Source organism: Squalius cephalus (genome assembly GCF_949319135.1).
Source record: "Squalius cephalus genome assembly, chromosome: 1".
In the NCBI taxonomy this organism is placed as follows: Eukaryota; Metazoa; Chordata; class Actinopteri; order Cypriniformes; family Leuciscidae; genus Squalius; species Squalius cephalus.
In genome coordinates, this window is record NC_137122.1 from 50,745,745 (window position 1) to 50,766,648 (window position 20,904).

The following is a 20,904-nucleotide window of genomic DNA, read 5'->3' on the forward strand; positions in this document are numbered from 1 at the left end:
GGCCACGTAAGTGCATTTAATGATGTAACTTGTATTGTTATCTCTGTGCATGTGTGTTGAATAGCCAACACTGCCAATCTTGACATGGACTGCCAAAGGAACACGTTGCCAAATGTATATGGAAGGGTTTTGTTCTCTGTTGCTCATGTGCATTCAGTCTCTGTCAGCCGCTCTGCGGACCCTGCGACGAATAGTCGGGCTGTATCAAAATAGCGGCGTTCATACGTTTTGTACACAGTTTCTAATGTTCTAATTTATCAAACTCTCTCTGGACTTGCATATTGCTTTACAAGCAGCAAGGCAGCCAAAATGGAGCTTATTAAATAGCCACTGGACCAAATGAATGATCTTTCTCATTCTTTTCCCATGACATCTGTTCGATTTTCTTAGAAGAGGCTTTGGGAACAAGCCTTCTGTGTCTTCAATGACATTTTGAAGTCGTCTTTGAACAAAATTTTATTCTTTCTGTGAAATGGCTGTTTGATGTTTGCATTGATAAGATCATCTGTTCAGCTGGGTTTGTGGGTTTATTTGTTTTTACCCCTTCTATTGAGATGTTTATGCCTTTGCCAAGGCTGATTTTGTCATTTGTCAGTTTAATATCCTGTTGCTGGCATGCATGCTAAAGATCATGCATGGATAGACCAGGGATTTGTTCGTCCTGCCATAAAGTACAGGAGTGAGCGAGAATGTACCGTCCCGCTGCTCTGTGTTGATAGTGCACTATTGCCTTGATTCGGTGCCATTCAAACACGAGCATAATAAAATCAGCCAAACCAATGACTTGTCTCTCATGATTCCGTGTGCAACTTCACCAAGTACCCCCGACAGCAACATAGTGACTTCCCAGATCCGGGCCACATCTGGTACATGTTGACTCCACGCATCCCAGATTTGGGCCGACACTAAGTTGCTGTCTGGGACTCAAAACATCTCATCCACACCGTGACACATTTTTTGGATGTAAATATGCACCAATCAAAACACTCACCGTGCTCTCCCAGCTAATTAGGTGCTGAGACCTATATATCAATACAAAAATGCAAAAAGATTTTTTTATTGTTAACAGGAGATAAATATAACAAACAAATCGTCTCTTTGCCTTTGTCAGTGTCTGTGCCGTAACAATAATGTTTGTTATCTTTATCTCCTGTTTACAATAAAATATTTTTAGAGTGCAGACCTTTTTTGCATTTTTTTTTATGTGAATGTGCAGCCTACATTTTACTAAGGAAATTTTTGGGGTCGACAAGCTCACACGGTGCTCTCTTGAACTGATGTGAACTCATATTTTGGTAAACGGAGAATGACTCAAGATAAGTAAACTGCAAACAGCACTCCAATGCATTTTAAATTATTCTCACAGATTTACCATTTTGGCGGTGGAGGCGACATTGTTTTGTCTAAAAGTCATGGTCTGATGTGTTACAGTTACAGATCTACATGTGAAATGATTGCTTAAGGACCAAAAGATAATTTAAAAATAGGCGTGTACCCCAGATAACGTCCCATTAAATGTCAGTCCAGACTTGTAACTTCTAGTGTGTCAAATTAGCAAACTTTCTGTGAAAATAAGGTCCATTGTCTATTGTCAGTAGTGTAGTGATGTATGAAGCACAACTCACACAGAAGTCACTTTTAAATCAAGAAGCTTTCTATTGGTCGACGTGGCAATTCTACACAACCAACTTGAGCCCGTTGTGAAATCTGCGTAGGGAATTATTTTGCCCTCGCCATAGCATTGTCCAAAATACCTTGGTATGCTAAAGCATTTAGATATCTCTGCACTGAAAGTAAAGGCCCAAGCCCAACCCCTTAAAAACTGCCCTATACCATTATCCCTCCTCCACCAAACTTTACAGTTGGCCCAATGCAGTCAGGTAGGTAACGTTCTCCTGGCATCCACCAAACTCAGACTTACCCATCAAACTGCCAAACAGAGAAGTGTGATTCGTCACTCCGCAGAATTTTTCCACTGCCCCAGAGTCCAGTGGCTTTACACTTCTTCAGTCGACGCTTGGCATTGTACTTGATGATGTGAGGCTTGCATGCTGATCCTCACCCATGAAAACCCATTCCATGATGATTCCGCTGCACAGTTTTCATGCTGAAAGTGGCAAGAAAATATCCCCCACTCAATTACTCTACCACCACCAGCCTGACCTGTTGATACAAGGTAGGATGGATCCATGCTTTCATATCGTTTGTGGCAAATTCTGACCCGACCATCTGAATGTGGCAGCAAAAATCCAGGCAACGGTTTTCCAATTTTCTATTGTCCAATTTTGGTGAGTCCGTGTGAATTGTAGCCTCAGTTTCCAGTTCTTAGCTGACAGGAGTGGCACCTGATGTGTCTTCTGCTGCTGTATCTGCTTCAAGGTTGGACGTGTTGTTCGTTCAGAGATGCTCTTCTGCAGACCTTGGTTGTGTCAAGTGGTTATATGAGTTACTGTTGCCTTTCTATCAGTTCGAATCAGTCTGACCATTCTCCTCTGACCTCAACAAGGCATTTTCGCCCACAGAACTGTCGCTCACTTCATATTTTCTTTTTTTCTGGCCAATCTCTGTAAACTCTATAGATGGTTGAGTGTGAAAATTCCAGTAGATCAGCCGTTTCAGCCCGTCTAGCACCAACAACCCTGCCACGTTCAAAATCACTTAAATCATCTCTTTTTCACCATTCTGATGCTCAGTTTGAACTTCAACAAATCATCTTGACCATGTCTATAAGCACTATAGTTGCTACCACGTGATTGGCTGATTAGATATTTGCGTCAACAAGCAGATGAACACGTGTACCTAATACTCACTGGCCACTCTATTAGGATAATCTGCTCATTAACGTGAAAAATGCGCTGGTGAAAAAACAGATGTTTTTATAAAGATACCAGGCAACAGTTTTGTTTTTTGTTTTTTCTTGCAGAGACTGCGCCTTTATTTGAATAAGCAACCACTATGTTCCACCCAGGTGTATTATTGTTGCAGTTACAAGCAGTAACAAGCAGTCATTGTTAGTATTTGAATTGATAGCATAAGTCAAACTGAAAAGTCATCTTGGCTTGTTTTGTTTCTTTTGGTTTGTTTTTAATTCACTCGCTCTGTGTCTTCATATCATTTATCGATTCCTCTTAACCTCAATAACACATATAGTATGACACAGCATAATACAACTCTGCAAAATGGGCGTGGAGTTCACATAAAAAGCACAGGTAGGGTCAGATTGGGTGACAGAAGCAGCTTGACAACCATAAGAACATGGCAGCAGTGAAAGCATGCAAAATCCTGATCACGGGAGCCAACAGAGGCTTGGGCTTAGAAATGGTTAAGCAACTCTCTGAGCATTCTTGTCAAAAACATCATATTTTCGCTACCTGTCGTGACCCAGATGGGCAGAAGTCTGAGGTGAGTTATAAATAGCTAACACAAATAGAAAAATACAAGGAAAAATCCTAATTTACCTAATTTATTTTTGCATATTATCTTTCTCAAGGCACTGAGAGAACTGGTGAAAAAGCATCCAAGTGTGATCACTATCATACGTCTTGGTAAATGTGCATGTTTGCACGTCATTCTTGGTGCATTTTACATTTTCACTGTAAATCAGTTTTGAGATTTACCATTTCACTTTTATTTGTTCTGTTACTATTAGATGCTGATGATCCATGCAGTATCAAAGAGTCTGCCAAGAAAGTGGGTTCTCTCGTGGGAAAGAACGGCTTGAACCTGCTTGTGAATAATGCAGGAATCGTGGCAAATGGCACCATTCTGACCAGCCGTGTTGAGGACATGAAAAACACCTTCAACACCAACGTGATAGGACCCTTACTAATCATTAGGGTAATGTAGAAAGGATTATTCAAAGCTCTGAAACATCAATCTCTCCAATGGAAGTCGTGAAATTATGAAATGGGTTGGTGCAATGGCCTGCTGGCTACACCTTTAGGCTGGGTCACTTTTGTGCCACTGGGATATAGGCTGTTAAAATAGCCGTGTTTCTACTGTCGGGCCAGTTCGAGCCAGGGCTTTAAACAGGCTGTGCCGGGCTAAGAGCCCCGGGCCTGAAGCACCGAGCCCAAAACACACTGCGTTTAGCTGGTCTTTCAGCCTGATCATCTGACCATCTGGACACTTGCTGCAGATCACTAACTAGTTAATGCGTAGGGTCTGTATGTAGTCATGGATCACGACATTGCTCTGTCAATCAGTCTTTTCTGGACTAGTTTTAATATAGTAAAAAACGATTGGTCAGAATAAGCTACAACAACAGACTATGGGCCCTATCTTGCACCCAGCGCAATTGACTTTGTACACCGACGCATGTATCATTCCTATTTTGCACCCGCGCAAAGCGCGTTTTTCCCTCCACAGAAGCACGTCGCTAAACTAGGGAATGAACTTGCGCTCCCTGGGCGGTTCAGCGCAAAAAAGGAGGCGTGTTCCGGCGCAAACGTTCCTTCATGCTATTTTGCAGGTTTAGAAAACAGTTGCGCCACTAACCAGGAAAAAATAGTTTAAAGTCAGTGGCGCGTTGCGCATGTTATTCATATGCTATTTTAAGGGCGCATGCTTGGCCATAATCAATGTAGCGTGTGCACAACGCACATACACTTTGATTCTCTAATCTACACAGAAGCAGCAGTTTTCATTTTTGCAAATCATACATTATTACGATAGATAGATAGATAGATAGATAGATAGATAGATAGATAGATAGATAGATAGATAGATAGATATACAATTTATTATAAAAGCATACATCTAGCTTACACATTTACCCAAATTATCATACGCCTTTTTAACCGAAGTTAATTTGGGTGGGTTTCTCCATCCCCAACGTCCCTGACGAGAGCGTTGCTCTCCTTGGCTGTGAACCGATCCTGGCGCGCGCCTGGCAAATCCGCCGTTATAATAGGAATCCGCTATAGAATAAGCGCGCCTGCTCTTAAAGGGAATGTGAGATGTCGCTCTGATTGGTTTATTTCACGTTACGCCCAAACCACACCTATGAATAATGAAGCTACTTCAGACCAACCCATTTTAGATTTGCGCCTGGCGCAAGAGTCATTTATCCCGCCGGGAAAATAGCAACAGCGCCAAGACCCGCCCACAAAGTTACTTGCGCTTTGCGCTTTGACACTTGCGTTTCAGATCGTTAAAATAGGGCCCTTTATGTTGATAGACATGTCAAATAAATGTTTAATACAGTGTCATGTTATTCTGATTATTTTATGTAGGAGTACCTACCGATTCTACAAACAGCGGCCAAAGCCAGTGGGACACCAGGCATGTCCTGTAATAAAGCAGCTGTCATCAATATCTCCACTGTGGCGGGATCCATGACCAGAATGCCTACCATATACAACCAATTCCCAACGTTGCCATATGCCGTGAGCAAGGTACACCAAAGTCCTGCTTAGGCACTAGATAAACTGGATTACATTCATTGCCCATGAAGTATTGATGTCATGAGTTGATGCATATCTCAAATGCTGTGTTTACCTATCAGGCAGGATTTAACATGCTGACTGTGTTGGCTGCTGAGGAGTTAAAGGCGAATGAGATCCTCTGCATGGCCCTTCATCCAGGTTGGGTGAAGACTGAACTGGGTGGAGAAGAGGTAAGTGTAGATTCCTTAAGTCCATGTTCTATTTCATGTTACTTTCAATTACAGAAATTTTAATTAAAAAAATCTACCTATAATCTAGCTGAGTGATCACACAAATCCATTGCATCACACTGACTGGTGTGGTTATGACGCAATTGCAGCTTGAAGCTATATTTATTTTTAATATTGCATGTTGAGCTACAGGCATGCATGTTTATTTCAACAGGCAGCACTTGAACCAAAAGAAAGCGTGGAAGGGATGTTGCGTGTCATTGGCAGCCTTACTGAGAAGCAGCACGGCGGATTCTTGGACTACACTGGAGAAACGGTGACCTGGTAGACCAGAAGAGCTAAATCTCTCTCATATGAGAGGTCATTAAAGGCTGATCCAGGTCCAAACTGTCTTATTTTATCTATTTGTCATAAAAGGGCACACCTAATTATCAGCACTTAATTTCAGGACACAAAAGTTTGACAGACACATGACCATTTTATATCATATAGTATTTTAAACAATAAAACATTCTAATCAACAAAAGTAGTACTGTGTCTTTTTATGTATATGCTGTATATGCTGTAACGACTGTGCTTATCAATTACACGCACCGTTGAATCAGGGAGAGAAGTTAATAAAAAAACATAGTCTCTGTAGTGCAGCAGGTATCCCAGAATAACAAGTATAACAGGTATAACTTACAGCTTAGCATCAGCTAAGAAATCAGTTGCCTGAGTCAACCATCATAGAGCTTAGCACTCTTTATGCAAATATATTTGTCTGCAGAATGCCATGATGGACCAATCAAAATCAAATATTCAGAACAGCTGTGTAATAAAGCACAAATATGAAACAGAAATTCTAAAAATTAACAGAATATTCTGCTGTTGATAGATATAGACTTGTATAATGATTGAACTATCCAACGTAAACATACAGTTTATCATAATGGAACTCCAGTCCAGATTTTTAAAGAGCTTTAAGATGAAACTCCATTTAGATCCCTATAGAAAGGAAATAATATAGTCGCGTAGTGCAATAAAGGAAGTTGAGGATCTAACTGTAGCTTGAATTAATGCTTTAATTAATCCTCAAGAAAATCCAAAAAGTTGAGGAATATAACATAAATGCAAAAGCTTAACTTTAAGCATGTAGGACAGCAACCGACAGAGAACTATAGAAACACAGAGAAATATACGGTAAACAGAGGAAAACAAGCAACTTAACAAGAAGCAGGTGCATAATAAGAAAGGATGGAAACAAACAAGAACATACTTAAATAAGGAAACCAATCAAACTTGGCAGTAAACAAACTGAATACAGATTCAGCGGAATAAAATAAACTTCAAAATAAGAGTGACATTACCCCCACTAAATAAGAAAACAAAAAAGTGCAGGTAGGTGGAGGTCATGGTATACTTTTGGGGAAGGGAAGGAGGGGCAAGTGCATGGTAAGACAGGACTGTCGATGACCATTGCGAGGTAGGAGACCATGGCAGAAGAGAGGACCATCATAGCGAAGCCAACAACTGAACAAGATAAGATAAGATAAGATAAGATAAGAAAAACTTTATTGTCTGTCAAATTGAGAGGACGACTGTGGCAGACTCAAAGGGATGGAAATCCACAGCGGAGCCTGAGGGACCACTGACCATGGTGGAGCCAAATTAATCAGAAGACCAAGGTGGAGCCATAGCTGGAGGCATGGAGGACCAGAATGACATTGCAGGCTCAGAGGACCAAGGGGGGGATTGGAGGACTGAGGTGGAGTCGGTGAGACCAAGGACAACAGAGAAGCTGGAGGAATGGAGGAACCAGGTGGAAACATAAGAAGTGAAGGGCCAAGGTACAGTCGAGGTATCAGAGATCCATGGTGGAGCTGAAAGGTTGAAGAGCTCAGGTGGACTAATTTGTTCAGAGGGGCAAGGAGGAGCCGGAGGGTCAAAAATTTCTAAGCTGAAAGGCAGGGAGTTTAGTGGGCTGAACAGGACCAGTGGATGAGGAAGGGCTAATGGCCTGGGCGAAACCAGCGAGCTCATAGGGCTGGACAGACCAGCGGAGGAGGAAGGGCTAGGGACCTAGGTAGAACCAGAGATTTCATTGGGCTGGATGAGACCAGGAGAGGAGGGAGAGTAATAAGGTTCGGAATTAAATCCAGGATGGACAGGTCAATAAACACTGGCTCCAGGACAGATAAGGCAGTGGGAACTGGGTTTAGGACAGACAAAGTTGTGGGTGCTGGCTCCAGGATGAACATGGCCTCTGGCTGAGTGTTTGTGATGGGCGGGTGTGCTGGCTCAGGGTCCATGGCGGACTTGTGCACTGACTCAGCGTCCGTACGGAGCTGTGTGCTACTGTAGCTCAGGAACCGTTGCAAGTGTGACGACAGGCCGGGGCAGCTCATGGAGGAGCTTCCGTGCTCCCACAGTCTTCGCCATAAACTCTTTTTAGCCCATCAATGCTTTAGCAGTCTATTCTGTCCGTCAGTTTACAAATTTTAAGCTATTTTTTTTTTAAATAAAAAATGGCCTCAGAATCAAAACACTTCAAGAAGGTTGACGTTGAGAAGGACAATGCACATGCATTAGCAGATACACTAGAACATATATACCCACAGAGCATAGAGCGTCCCTGTCTTCAGACTTTAAATATGCATTTTTGAACATTGAGGCAAGGCTGGACTCATTAGATACAACGGTAAACAACCACGAACAACGACTCGAAGCAAACTCGAATACGAGCGCCTAAGTAATGAAGCTCTAGAGTCTAAGTATGCCACTTTAGTCTAGAGGCTAGAGGGACAGAGCTGCAGGAATAACATATCTTCGGCCATATACAGTACCTTCTCTGAGCTTTTGGTGGAAATTTTTAGGTGCGATAGGTCAATTTTAGGTCAATAACCTCTCCCCCCAAGTTGGGTTGTGTTCTCCATGCCCTTACAGTGATTTACAGTGATACAGACCTTGTTTATCGTCATCAATATGTACAAGACATGGGCTGATACAATGCTAGATTCTTCATAGGATTTATTATACTAATGTCGCGATCAATGAAGGCGGGATGAATCCTCCTGTACACTGGGAGTTTGAGGCGGACTGCCACCGGGCTAATGATCTTGGTGACAGTGAACGGGCCAATAAATTTGGGAGCAAGTTTATTAGAGACGGAGCGGAGAGGAATGTTCTTGGTAGAAAGCCACACTTTTTGACCAACGACGTATACGGGAGGCCTAGACCGGTGGCGATCGGCTTTGGCCTTGGTGCGCGCCCCCACTTGGAGTAGAGTCTCACAGGCTCTAGTCCAAGTGCGGTGACACCTCTGGACGAAGGCGTGAGCGGAGGGAACCGCGACTTCAGATTCCAGACTAGGAAAAATTGGTGGCTGGTAACCTATACTACACTCAAACGGAGACAGGCCCGTAGATGACACTGGTAACGTATTGTGGGCGTACTCCACAATTGACAGTTGTTGGCTCCATGAGGAAGGATTCTTGGAGACCAAACATCGCAACGACCTTTCCAGATCTTGGTTGGCTCTCTCAGTTTGACCATTGCTCTGGGGATGGAACCCTGAGGACAGACTGACAGTCGCTCCCAATAATTTACAAAACTCTTGCCAAAATTTGGACACAAATTGGGGTCCTCTGTCGGAAACCACGTCTGTCGGGAGGCCATGTAAGCGAAAGACATGATCAATGACGGTCAACGCTGTCTCCTTGGCTGAGGGTAATTTGGGCAAGGGAATGAAATGGGCCGCCTTCGAGAACCGGTCCACCACGGTCAAAACTACCGTGTTGCCTTGAGAGGGAGGGAGGGCGGTGATAAAATCTAGCGCAATATGGGACCAGGGTCTCGAAGGGAAAGGCAGCGGTTGAAGTAAGCCATCTGGGGGTCGATTGGAGGTCTTACCAGTGGCACAAACTGAGCAAGCCAAAACAAAACTGTGGACATCACGAGCCATAAGGGGCCACCAGAATCGTTGCTTAACCAAAAACTTGTTACGACTAACTCCTGGATGACAAGCCACGTTGGAACAATGCCCCCACTGAATGACGTCCGACCGTAATCCCTCTGGTACAAATAAACGGTTCGGTGGGCAACCGGGCGGAGGCGTTACCCCTTCTAAGGCCGTCTTGACCTTCGATTCAACCTCCCATACGTAGTGTGGAGACAAATAGGGTCTCGGGCAAAATGCACTAGGGAGTAGACGGGCGTTCGGAACGGTCAAATATGTGTGATAAAGAATCGGGTTTGATGTTCTTGGAACCCGGGCGGTACGAGAGAGTAAAATCAAAACGTCCGAAAAAAAGTGCCCACCGAGCCTGCCTGGAGTATGCATTGCAGTATAGTCCTGCTTAAGATAGTCAGAGTCTTAAGTGCTTTGTGCAACAGTCTGATTTAGATGTCTATCTGAAGTCTGACTATCTACTATATCCTAGCCATAGTCAAAGTCTATCTTTGTGAAACCGGCCCCTGAATATTAATCACCAGCACCTGCACGCCATCACCACAAACACTTAATAGCACACAGTTCACTCTGGCACTTTGTCTGGTCCCATAAATGAGTAGGACTACCTAAGCTTCATCGCTTACCTTTTATGCTATTTTGTCAAAGTATCTTCGTCTTCCAGTTCGTGTCCCCGAGCCTCGTGCCTGTGTATACTCACCACTCTCCCAACACTGGTGTGAGCTTCATCTTCCATGTCTTCATCCAACATCATCTAGGACAGTCAGTATCTCCTGTTCCATATCCTCCATTATCATTCATCCTCTAAAATTCCCATCGTTGCTTTTCACATATCATCAATAAACTGTTTACTCTTCTCAACCCTCTTGTTCGGAGTGTCTGTTTCGTTACATATGCATAACAACATATGTATATTACAGATCACATGTAGTAATATTATTTTAAAGAAGTTATATTAGTTAATTAAATACACTCCAAAACCACACATAATAAAAGTTCTTCAATCTCTTTCTCTGACGATGCTGGGGTCATTTGTGATCCTTTCATCTTAACCTACCATTTTGATGATTTTGGTTTTCCCCAATGAAGTAGATAGGACATACTTGCATGCGTATTGCCTATAAAAGAATAGCTCCTCAGGGGGCGTTAAGACAGGCGCAGAGTGGGCTGACTTGTCTTACAAAGGACTTTGATTCATTCCAGCTGCAGTACAAGCGATGTGGATCTTTAACCTCTAATCTCACTCCTGACACAGCGTATCTGATTTGATATAAAATATTACAGCTTTTTGGGAGGCATCCAAGTAGTTATATAACTTATATAATCCTGCCATAGTGTGTGTGTTATGGGGTGTGGAGTCAACTCTGCTCCATATAAATGGCTCTAAAGAGAGGCAGGTTGAGAGGTGGGAAGAACCAGACTGATCATCTTTGAATATGGCGACATTAAAGGCGTGTAGTGCTCTTGTGACCGGGGCCAACCGAGGCTTGGGTCTAGAAATGGTCAAGCAACTCCTGGAGGCCCGTTGCTCAAAAGTTGTTGCTGGATGTCTTGACTCAGATGGGACAAATTCTGAGGTGAGTATTCAAGAGCTTAGGAAGGAAGACAGCTAAAGAAATGTGCATTTATCAATATTCTCTTTCAGATTCAGGCACTCAAAGAACTGGCCAAAAAACATCCAGGTGTTGTCACCCTTGAGCACATTGGTACATGTGCATTTATGTTTTAAAATGGAAGTAGTTTTTTGAGATTTTAAATAACATTTAACTTCACAACTTCAATTTTTCTGCAATGATTGTTTCTAGATGTAGCTGATCCATTCAGTATCAAAGAATCTGCCAAGAAAGTGGGTTCTCTACTGGGCAAGAATGGTTTGAACCTGATCATAAATAATGCTGCAGTGTTGCCTTCAAAGTCCATGCTGACCGCCACTGTTGAGGACATGATCCACGCCTTCAACACCAACATGCTGGGACCTTTATTTGTCATTAGGGTAATGGAAAGAGTTTTGGGGAACAAGACTAATCTAAAACAAGACTTGATTTCTTGCAATATCTAAAACACTTGGTTGTGAATGTCTTTAATCAGGAGTACCTGCCATATCTGCGTGCAGCAGCTAAAGCCAGTGGCAAACCAGGGATGTCATGTGATAAAGCAGCTGTGATCAACATCTCCACAATTGCAGCATCTATGAGCATCGTTCCATCACTGCAAGGGTCGTTCCCTTTCTTCCCATACAGTATCAGCAAGGTTCGCAAGAAGACTTTTTTCAGGGGGGCAGCAAAAATCAGATTGTTTTGGCTTATCTGAAACTGAAAAACAAATTAGAATTAGGTTCAGTGTGAAAACAATCTCTTCCTGCATCTGTTTTCCTTTCAGGCAGGTCTAAACATGTTGACTGTGTATACTGCAATGGAGTTAAAGGCAGATGAGATCCTCTGCATTTCCATTCACCCAGGATGGGTGAGGACAAACATGGGGGGAGATGAGGTAAATCTAGATTCAGAAATAAAGCCTTTACAACTATACTTTTTCCCTTTTTTTAGTCTGTTCCTCTGACTTAATCAATCCCCAGGAGTCAGGTATTATTGATTCTGTCACCTTTTTATGCAAGACATTTGAAATGTGCTAGGTTGAATTTTAGTTTATAATCAGTTCTCGTGATGAAAAGTTATATCAGCCTGATGCTTCAGTGTTTTTCATTAAAATTACTCTGGATTCTCTCAGAACACAAACAGAAAATAAGGTTTATATCACATATGCACACATGATAGTCTCTGTTTGACAACATTACTTTTTTTTTAATTGCATGTCATTCCCTGTTTGTCCACCAGGCACCTATCGACACCAGAACAAGTGTGGAGGGAATGCTGCATGTCATTGGCAGCCTTACTGAGAATCAGAATGGCAGATTCATGGACTACACTGGAGAAACGTTGCCCTGGTAAAACAGAGGAACACAATTTCTCCAATCATCAAAAGGCTCATTCAGATGCCATATTTTTTACCCCTTTTTTAAATGATAAATACTTCAAATCAACATGGGATCTAACAGCTCAATGTCAATTTAAGAGCAAACTTTTAATCCCCATAATCTCAGTAAATCAAATAAATATTGTGTGTAAAATGATTAATCTCTATACACTGTCCATTTAGAAGGAAAAACATGCAAGTTTGAGATCAAGAAGAATCTCCCATATTTACTCATAACTTTCAAGTTTAAGAGTTTTTGAGTCTTAGACGGCAGCTTGTGCTGTTATGAGCCACGTGGCCTGAGTATTCGGTGGGCCCTAGTCCACCATAAAGTCCTCTCCACAACTGCAAACAATGCAACCCTTCACTTGGTGGAGGTCACCACCATGAGGCTTATATCGGCACTGCTGTTCCTCCTGGCCTCTGCTTCTGCGGGTCAAACTGTCACTGACTGTTCACCAGTTCAGCCTTGTTTATTCTTGAATACATTTTATTCACCTTTACTTATTTAGCACTTTATTTAAAGGGGACATATCATGCTAAATGCACTTTTTTAGCCCTTAAATGCATTTTGTTGTATATTTGGAGTGTTTAGAAGTACAGAAAAGATGAAATTATTCTCTTCAGGTGCTTCGTTGATATCTTTATATTCTGTTTTGGTCATATTTTTCAACCGGTTCAGATTTTTCTGTTATCTATGACGTTTTTTGAACTAATACGTCACAGTATTTGCAGTGGAACTGCCAAATAAGGACATTGACTTCCGGCCCAACACTTCGAGCAATCCGCCATTATTATTTCTCGCTGCAATTTTGTAGTCCAAGCTAAAGGGTGCAGAAGTTATGAGAGGGTAAGTTAAAATGTTCGGTTGTTGGATGTAGTAACCCACACGCTTCATTACACCGTCTAATGTAGATGAACTGCCGCGCTTGTGACAGGAGCATGTTTAACTGAAAGAACGAGCAGAGAGAGAGACCCGGTCGCGCGCGCGCTCACTCTCTCTCTTCAGAGCCAGGCGAAAGTGTAAACAAGACACCGTCTCCAAACTAGACGCTGTCTTGCTCTCTCTCCCTCGCACATATTAATCAAAATAAATCGACACGGTGGTAAAAGGTCGGAAGACCAAAGTCTCATGTGTAAATACAGTAACATACCATTGCGATACATCCATATGAAGACGTTGTTCTGCAGGTTCGTCGTCTTCATTTTCATCTCGCTCCGGCTCCGACTCTGGCTCGAACATGTAAGGCTGGCTGGACAAGTCTTCCGTTGTTGACATTTTGTTAATAACGTGTGTATAAAAGTTTCTGTGCCGCTAGATAATCCTATCTCTGCTACCAGACTACAAAAATGGCCGAACGGGGTGGAGTTGAACCTCTGCAACCTGGAGAGGGGGCGGGGTATGAAGTGTCTCAATATTATTTAAAGAGACCGCACCAAAACGAGTTGCTTTCAGAAGCACATCAGAAAAGGGGTAAAAAAGGGGCCTGTGGAGCTATAATAATGAGGAATTCAGACCCAAGCATTGCAGTTCCGCTTTATATAGACTACAAATGTATGATTTATATGTAAAAAGGAACAATTTAAAAGCATGATATGTCTCCTTTAATACAGGTTGTTTCATAGCAGCTTTACAGGGATAAACAGAAAAACACTGATTTAATGATGCAAACAGAATTTCTTGTGTTTTCTGCCTTTGGTTTCCTTTTTTCTCCAGAGCTATGTCCAAAATCCCCTATTCCCTATAGTAGATGTACATGGGTTATACACTTCTTCTTGCAATGCATTCTGGGATTGAATGAGTGCACTAGATGTTTTCGGACACCACTACAAAATGTCTTGAAAGGTTTACATAATACACAGGTGTCAAACTCAGTTCCTGGAGGGCCACATCCCTACACAGTTTTGTTCCAACCCTGCTTCAACACACGCACCTGCAGTTTTCAAATAAGCCTGAAGGACTTGATTAGCTGATCAGGTGTGTTTAATTAGGGTTGAAGCTAAACTCTGCAGGGCTGTGGCCCTCCAGGAACTGAATTTGACACCCCTGACATAATAGCTAAAAATGTCTCTATTTTTACTTCTGCAACTGTTGAGCTCTGTTACCCAATAAAATAGCTGGGTCCCCCGTCTGAACAAGGCCCCTGTAATTATTGTCTTAAAATTGCAGTTTAACTAATACACAGGAGTTGTGTAAGTCTGCCACACAACAAAGTTTTGAATGCAAGTGCATACTAATTTATTTTGTTTTCTGCACCTTTCACAGAAACTGCTCTAGCTTTATTTCCGTGATCTAAAACTTTATTCCACAGGCAGTCACTGTTGATATTTGAGTTGGGTCAAGCTGAAATGCATCATAGCTTCACTCTCTCTCACTGTTTAGTTGCTAGCTTTTAATGCTAGCTGGCAACAAAGGATTCCATTCATTGTGCTAAGCTAAGCTAGCGCCGACCCTGTCAAACTAAAACAATGCATGTACTGAGACAAAAATGCATTTGCCCATCTATCTAAATGTAGGAAAGAAGGTGAATAAGCCCTATTTCAAAAAACGGTGGAGTGTTCCTTTAAAGGCCCTGCTGTTGGGGTGAAAGGCACAATAATTAACATGATAATTAACAGCTGGCTGACTTTTGCATTTGTTGACATGACATGGTTATTCAGATAGATTCAGGTTAATATTAAATATTAAGTTGGGTGTCCACCTTAGAGATAATCAGCATATTTATAATGAAACCATCATATTTAAAAATATGATATTGATCATATCATATAATCAAATATAATTTATTGTGTTACTACTGTAAATCTATAAGAAATTTATGGGATCTCCTTCAATGCTTTCATAATTTTAACTTTTTTAAATAATTTTAAACTATTTTTTTTAAATAGATTTTACATTAAAATATTTTAATGACTACATCTTGAACAAAAATGTATTATTTTATCAAAATAAACAGAAAATAGAACAAACTTTGCTAAAGTGATTGTTTTGAACAAGTAGCCTATTAACTTGTTCTTAACATTATTAAAAACATTATTTTAGTATTTATTTAAAGTATTTGTATCAATACTGTGTGAGCCTTTTGCCCCATGCTGGTGAGCCTTTTAACCTTGCCACCTCATATTAAGATTTTTAAACAAAATAAACCACCTTTATGATTTATTTTCACACAAACTCTGTTGCTCCATCGATGTTCAATACAAACATAAATCTTTTCTGCAATCTTTCACGATGGGAGTAGTGAAAAGCACATTTTTCTTAAGGTGTGCCTGTAACCTACACCTAACTACACGCGACGCGACGCCGCGACACGCGATAAAAGTTATCTTTTCCATGCATGTATATCAGAGTTTTTATCCTAACCAGCTGCGACGGCGACACGCGACGATTCTATTTTAGAAATGGTTTCTATTTTATTTTCTATTTTTCTGCGACGTCGCGGCTGGAACAAACACAAAGTGTGGCAATGATAATCTCAGGCACTGTTTATGTGCTTTATTTAATATTAAAAGCATAAAAGTTTAATGTGACTTTGAATATAATTTAGTGCTCCCAGCTTTGTAGCTGTAAAAGCAACAATGGATAATTCACCTCAGATCTTGAAATTAAACAAATGGAAACAAGATCGTTCAAACTGTGAACAAAAAAGTGTATTATTTGACAAAGATTGTTTTAGTAACTCATAGCCAATGTATTTTTAATAATGTTTAAATGGTGTAATATTAGTGAATTTGATTATGTAGGCTACTTATCCCTTTTCTTGCGAGTGCCGTCAAGATTACCTCTGGGGCTGTGCACTTGTCGTGAGACTCCGCCCACACGCTGTTCTGATTGGCTGTGGGTTTTGATTGATTTTGACGCATCTCGCAGTCACGTCGTCGTGGACAGAATTTGTCTCTGAAAAAAAAAAAGAAAAGAAAAAAAAATGTATTTGTTGCTGGAATCTTATCGCATCGCGTCTGGTTAGGACACGGCGTAATGAGGAAACAATGATAGCCTATGTAGCCAAATACAAAATATGAGAAACGATTAATGACTAGGCTACTCCACCACTTAACCGGGTCCTCTCCTCCATATCGTTCGTTCTTTTGTCACATGTAGCTAAACGGAACTGTAAGCCAAGGTCAAGGAATGCTGTGCATGCTTTAAAAAAAAAAAAAAACATTCTGGGACTGATGCTTCTGCCAGAGTTCCCTCCACTCTCACACTAGAACCTGGCGAGGGGCGGTCATTAAAGGGACGGGGTGGCTCTAAAAAATGGGGGAGGTGATCTTTATCCTCATTCACACCATGACTCAGCACAAGATTATAAGGTTATAAGGGCGTTGAGTTCTCTTGGTTGCACATACAACAATTTTAAAAGCAGACAGAAGCAGCTTGATAACCATAAGAACATGGCAGCAGTGAAATCATGCAATATCTTGATCACAGGAGCCAACAGGGGCTTGGGCTTAGAAATGGTTAAGCAACTCTCTGAGGATTCTTGTCCAAAACGTCATATTTTTGCTACGTCCCGTGACCCAGATGGGCCAAAGTCTGAGGTGAGTTATAAACACCTAAATAACAACAGGAGAAACCCTATTTTACCTTGTTTTTATTATGCATATTATCTTTCTCAAGGCACTGAGAGAACTGGTGAAAAAGCATCCAAGTGTGATCACTATCATACGTCTTGGTAAATGTGCATGTCCTTCTTGGGGAATTTAATATTTTCACTGGAAATTATGCTAATATAATTTATTTTTGAGAGTCATATTTTTATAGTTCTGTTCTGTTACTATTAGATGCTGATGATCCATGCAGTATCAAAGAGTCTGCCAAGAAAGTGGGTTCTCTTGTGGGAAAGAACGGCTTGAACCTGCTTGTGAATAATGCTGCGATCGTGGCAAATGGCACCATTCTGACCAGCCGTGTTGAGGACATGAAAAACACCTTCAACACCAACGTGATAGGACCCTTACTAATCATTAGGGTAATGTATAGAACATTATTAGATGTGATTATTGTCGATTGCAAATTATGTGTTGGTGCAGATGCCTGCTGGCTAAACCTTTAGGCTTAAAGGAGTAGTTCACTTTACAATTAAAATTAGCCCATGATTTACTCACCCTCAAGCCATCCTAGGTGTATATGACTTTCTTCTTTTAGACAAATACAATCGGAGTTATATAAAAAAATAACCTGGCTCTTCGAAGTTTTATAACGGCAGTGGATTGCAACCAACAGATTGAAGCTCAAAAATGTGCATCCATCCATCATAAACTCACAAACAATCTGTTGGTTGCAATCCACTGCCATTATAAAACTTGGAAGAGCCAGGTTATTTTTTAATATAACTCTGATTGAATTTGTCTAATAGAAGAAAGTCATATATACACCTAGGATGGCTTGAGGGTGAGTAAATCATGCGCTAATTTTCATTTGAAAGTGAACTACTCCATAAGTCTTTCACTGTTGTGCCACCGGAAGAGGCTACTTAAGTGCTTCTGGGGAAAAACTAGTCAATGTGCCAGAGTTTGTAAGGTTCATGGCATTGTACCAAAATAAAAGCTAAAACCAGCTTAACTGATTTCTTAGCCTGATCAGACAAAGTCACTGCTGCACCGTTGTTTAAATGAGCTACCAATTTTTATTGCGGTTTCTGCAGGTTGCACTGACTAGTCGTTTGTTCTGACACTAGTAGCCCAGGGTGTGTGTCGACTAGATCACAACATTGACCTGTAAATCCACTACCTTATTGAGGATGTGCCAAATAAACTTTTAATACAGAGATATGTAATCCTTCCCCTTGCCTTTATGTAGGAGTACCTACCGTTTCTACAAACAGCGGCCAAAGCCAGTGGGACACCAGGCATGTCCTGTAATAAAGCAGCTGTCATCAATATCTCCACTCTTGGAGGATCCATGACCAGAATGCCTTCCATGTATGATCAATTCCCAGTGTTGCCATATTGCGTGAGCAAGGTACAACAAAGTCCTGCTTAGGCACTAGATAAACTAGATTACATTCATTGCCCATGAAGTATTGATGTCATGAGTTGATGCATATCTCAAATGCTGTGTTTACCTATCAGGCAGGATTTAACATGCTGACTGTGTTGGCTGCTGAGGAGTTAAAGGCGAATGAGATCCTCTGCATGGCCCTTCATCCAGGTTGGGTGAAGACTGAACTGGGTGGAGAAAAGGTGAGTGTAGATTCCTTAAGTCCATGTTCTATTTAATGTTACTTTCAATTACAGAAATTTTTATATGAGTGAGTGTAGATTTATTAACAACAGTGTCAAGTTTGTTATATTTTGAGCATAAGGAAACGTGTCAAAATGATTTTCAAATTGACCTTGCAAATACAAGATACTTTTCTCCTTCACCTTTAGGCATAAAGAAATTCATTACTATTGAGTCCGTATAGAGAGCTATTCCCTAGGGTTCCATATATAATCCCACTAAACCCTTTTTCAAAGAGTGTACTATTGCAGACTTTAGATCTGCATGGTAAATGTTGTGAAATTGGGTTCACAGATTAATTTAGGGTTTTATCACCAGTCTGAAACTATTTAGTGCTACGAACAGTTCACATTTTTAATGTATGATGTAGCTATTATCTTTTGAATCAGGTGATTTTCACGTTTTCCTCCGATTCCTCTTAGCGTATTTTAATGCAGCTGGTGCTTTTGATTTCCACCATTTTGAATTCTGTCAAGCATATTTTTTTTTGGACTGCACCTTTCACATTACACATTTTCACATTGGTATGTTTAGCCTGTAATTGCTAATTACGGTATATTATTTTTATTTTGCATGTTAGTGAGATAAATTTATGTTTTTCACCAGGCACCACTTGAACCAAAAGAAAGTGTGGAGGGAATGCTGCGTGTCATTGGCAGCCTTACTGAAAAGCAGCACGCTGCATTCATGGATTACACTGGAGAAACATTGCCCTGGTAAAACAAAAGAACATGATCCAGGTCATGATCCAGGTCCAAACTGCCCTTTTTTTATCTATTTGTCATAAAAGGGCACACCTATTCATCCGCTCTTAATTTCAGGACAAAATGTCTTTGACACACACATAACAACTTTGTATTTTATGTAATAAAACACTTAATAAAGCAATAAAGCAGTACTGATGTTTTTATGTTGCAATTTGCAAATACTTTGCTTATCAATTACACACAGAGATTGTTCTATACAATTATTTATAGGGTGGCATGAGGACACTGAGGGGTGGCAACACCAAAGCAAGTGTCCATTCATAGTTTTTGAAATACACATTTGTGTCTTTTGATTATGCATATAGTTGCATTTCCTCAGAGGGACCACAAAGTAATCATCTTATGATGTTTTATTAACAAAGTTCGGGGGGAGCACATTCAGATAATTAACACAAGTGGAGAGCACTCAGCAATCAATGGTAAGAGGTATATATACACTCAGCAGTCTCACCTCAATCCATTGACAGTTTTGCAGCATCCCCCCACCACCCCTTCTCCACGCTTCTAGTCCTAAACACTTACATACGGGGGGAGTACTCTGGGTTCGGGCCGAACTCCGAGCTCGGAGCCCTCCCCCCGGACAGCACGCCAAATACGTATTAAACTTTACCCTCTCAAATTGTATGTAAGTGTGAACTCGTGAAACTGTTTAAAATGAAAATGGCTTATTAAACACGGAAACAGATTCTAAATGTCTCAGTTTGTAGGAGTAGATCTATGATTACTATACAATATAGCCTATTTATGTACTTGGGTGATATATAAAACACTTCCAGTGCATCAAAAGAGCAACTAAAAACTTTTAAAAACTTCCAAACTCTGTGTGAGTTGCAATGACAAGTTTAGACATGTTTTGTCTTATGTCTATCCATAATGGAAGTAGAGCGGACAGTTGGAGAATCTGCAAAGCATGAGAAAATGGTACCTACAGTATTTAACAGAGGTTAAAATAAAGAGGAGAAGAGTTGTGGAAAATAATGATATATCACAATCACATAAATCCTATCGTCTACCCTACTTGTCCTATTATTTGTCAAGTGTGTTGTTTTTTTATATAACAGAGATGAATAAAAAAATATATACTATCATGACACATACAGTATCGTTATTATTAAATTAATCAAAAAATAATAAATTTTGCCCATATCACCAAACCCTATTAGTAGCTGAGGTTTACAGGAAGTAACAGGTAAAACTAGCTGAAAAACAAGCCACACAGACATATGCATGTTCCACCAGCTCTCTGTCCAGATGGTTTGAAAACTTGGAAACTATTCTAACTAAACTTGGATATGTTTGATCCAAGCAATCCAAACATAGCCACAACCCACCTCTGTGAAAGAGCTGCAACTCTTTCTTAGATTTATCAGCT

At 40.9% G+C, this 20,904-nt stretch overlaps 3 protein-coding genes across 3 annotated transcripts; all 3 read left to right on the plus strand.

The window, feature by feature from the left end:
* Positions 1–2,983: 2,983 nt before the first annotated feature.
* LOC307158880 (C-signal) lies at positions 2,984–6,139 on the plus strand. The gene is made up of 6 exons (XM_079871855.1): positions 2,984–3,402; positions 3,491–3,545; positions 3,650–3,837; positions 5,235–5,396; positions 5,507–5,617; positions 5,832–6,139. Exons 1-6 carry the CDS (start codon positions 3,256–3,258, stop codon positions 5,943–5,945), a joined length of 777 nt encoding a protein of 258 aa, XP_079727981.1. The 5' UTR covers positions 2,984–3,255; the 3' UTR covers positions 5,946–6,139.
* A 4,825-nt stretch (positions 6,140–10,964) lies between these two features.
* LOC307158891 (C-signal-like) lies at positions 10,965–14,402 on the plus strand. Its single transcript, XM_079871869.1, has 6 exons — positions 10,965–11,143; positions 11,212–11,272; positions 11,372–11,559; positions 11,655–11,816; positions 11,946–12,056; positions 12,401–14,402. The coding sequence occupies exons 1-6, from the start codon at positions 11,003–11,005 to the stop codon at positions 12,512–12,514; spliced, it is 777 nt and encodes a 258-aa protein (XP_079727995.1). The 5' UTR covers positions 10,965–11,002; the 3' UTR covers positions 12,515–14,402.
* Positions 14,403–16,826: 2,424 nt separating this feature from the next.
* On the plus strand, positions 16,827–20,624 carry LOC307158899 (C-signal). The gene is made up of 6 exons (XM_079871879.1): positions 16,827–17,081; positions 17,161–17,215; positions 17,325–17,512; positions 18,343–18,504; positions 18,615–18,725; positions 19,372–20,624. The coding sequence occupies exons 1-6, from the start codon at positions 16,935–16,937 to the stop codon at positions 19,483–19,485; spliced, it is 777 nt and encodes a 258-aa protein (XP_079728005.1). The 5' UTR covers positions 16,827–16,934; the 3' UTR covers positions 19,486–20,624.
* Positions 20,625–20,904: the final 280 nt, after the last annotated feature.

Coding starts and splice junctions, on each gene's coding strand:
- LOC307158880 (XM_079871855.1), top strand. CDS start 3,256: ATGGCAGCAGTGAAAGCATGCAAAATCCTGATCACGGGAGCCAACAGA. Junction 3,403..3,490: donor CAGATGGGCAGAAGTCTGAG/GTGAGTTATAAA, acceptor ATCTTTCTCAAG/GCACTGAGAGAACTGGTGAA. Junction 5,397..5,506: donor TGCCATATGCCGTGAGCAAG/GTACACCAAAGT, acceptor TTTACCTATCAG/GCAGGATTTAACATGCTGAC.
- LOC307158891 (XM_079871869.1), top strand. CDS start 11,003: ATGGCGACATTAAAGGCGTGTAGTGCTCTTGTGACCGGGGCCAACCGA. Junction 11,560..11,654: donor GACCTTTATTTGTCATTAGG/GTAATGGAAAGA, acceptor GTCTTTAATCAG/GAGTACCTGCCATATCTGCG. Junction 11,817..11,945: donor TCCCATACAGTATCAGCAAG/GTTCGCAAGAAG, acceptor TTTTCCTTTCAG/GCAGGTCTAAACATGTTGAC.
- LOC307158899 (XM_079871879.1), top strand. CDS start 16,935: ATGGCAGCAGTGAAATCATGCAATATCTTGATCACAGGAGCCAACAGG. Junction 17,216..17,324: donor GATCACTATCATACGTCTTG/GTAAATGTGCAT, acceptor TGTTACTATTAG/ATGCTGATGATCCATGCAGT. Junction 18,505..18,614: donor TGCCATATTGCGTGAGCAAG/GTACAACAAAGT, acceptor TTTACCTATCAG/GCAGGATTTAACATGCTGAC.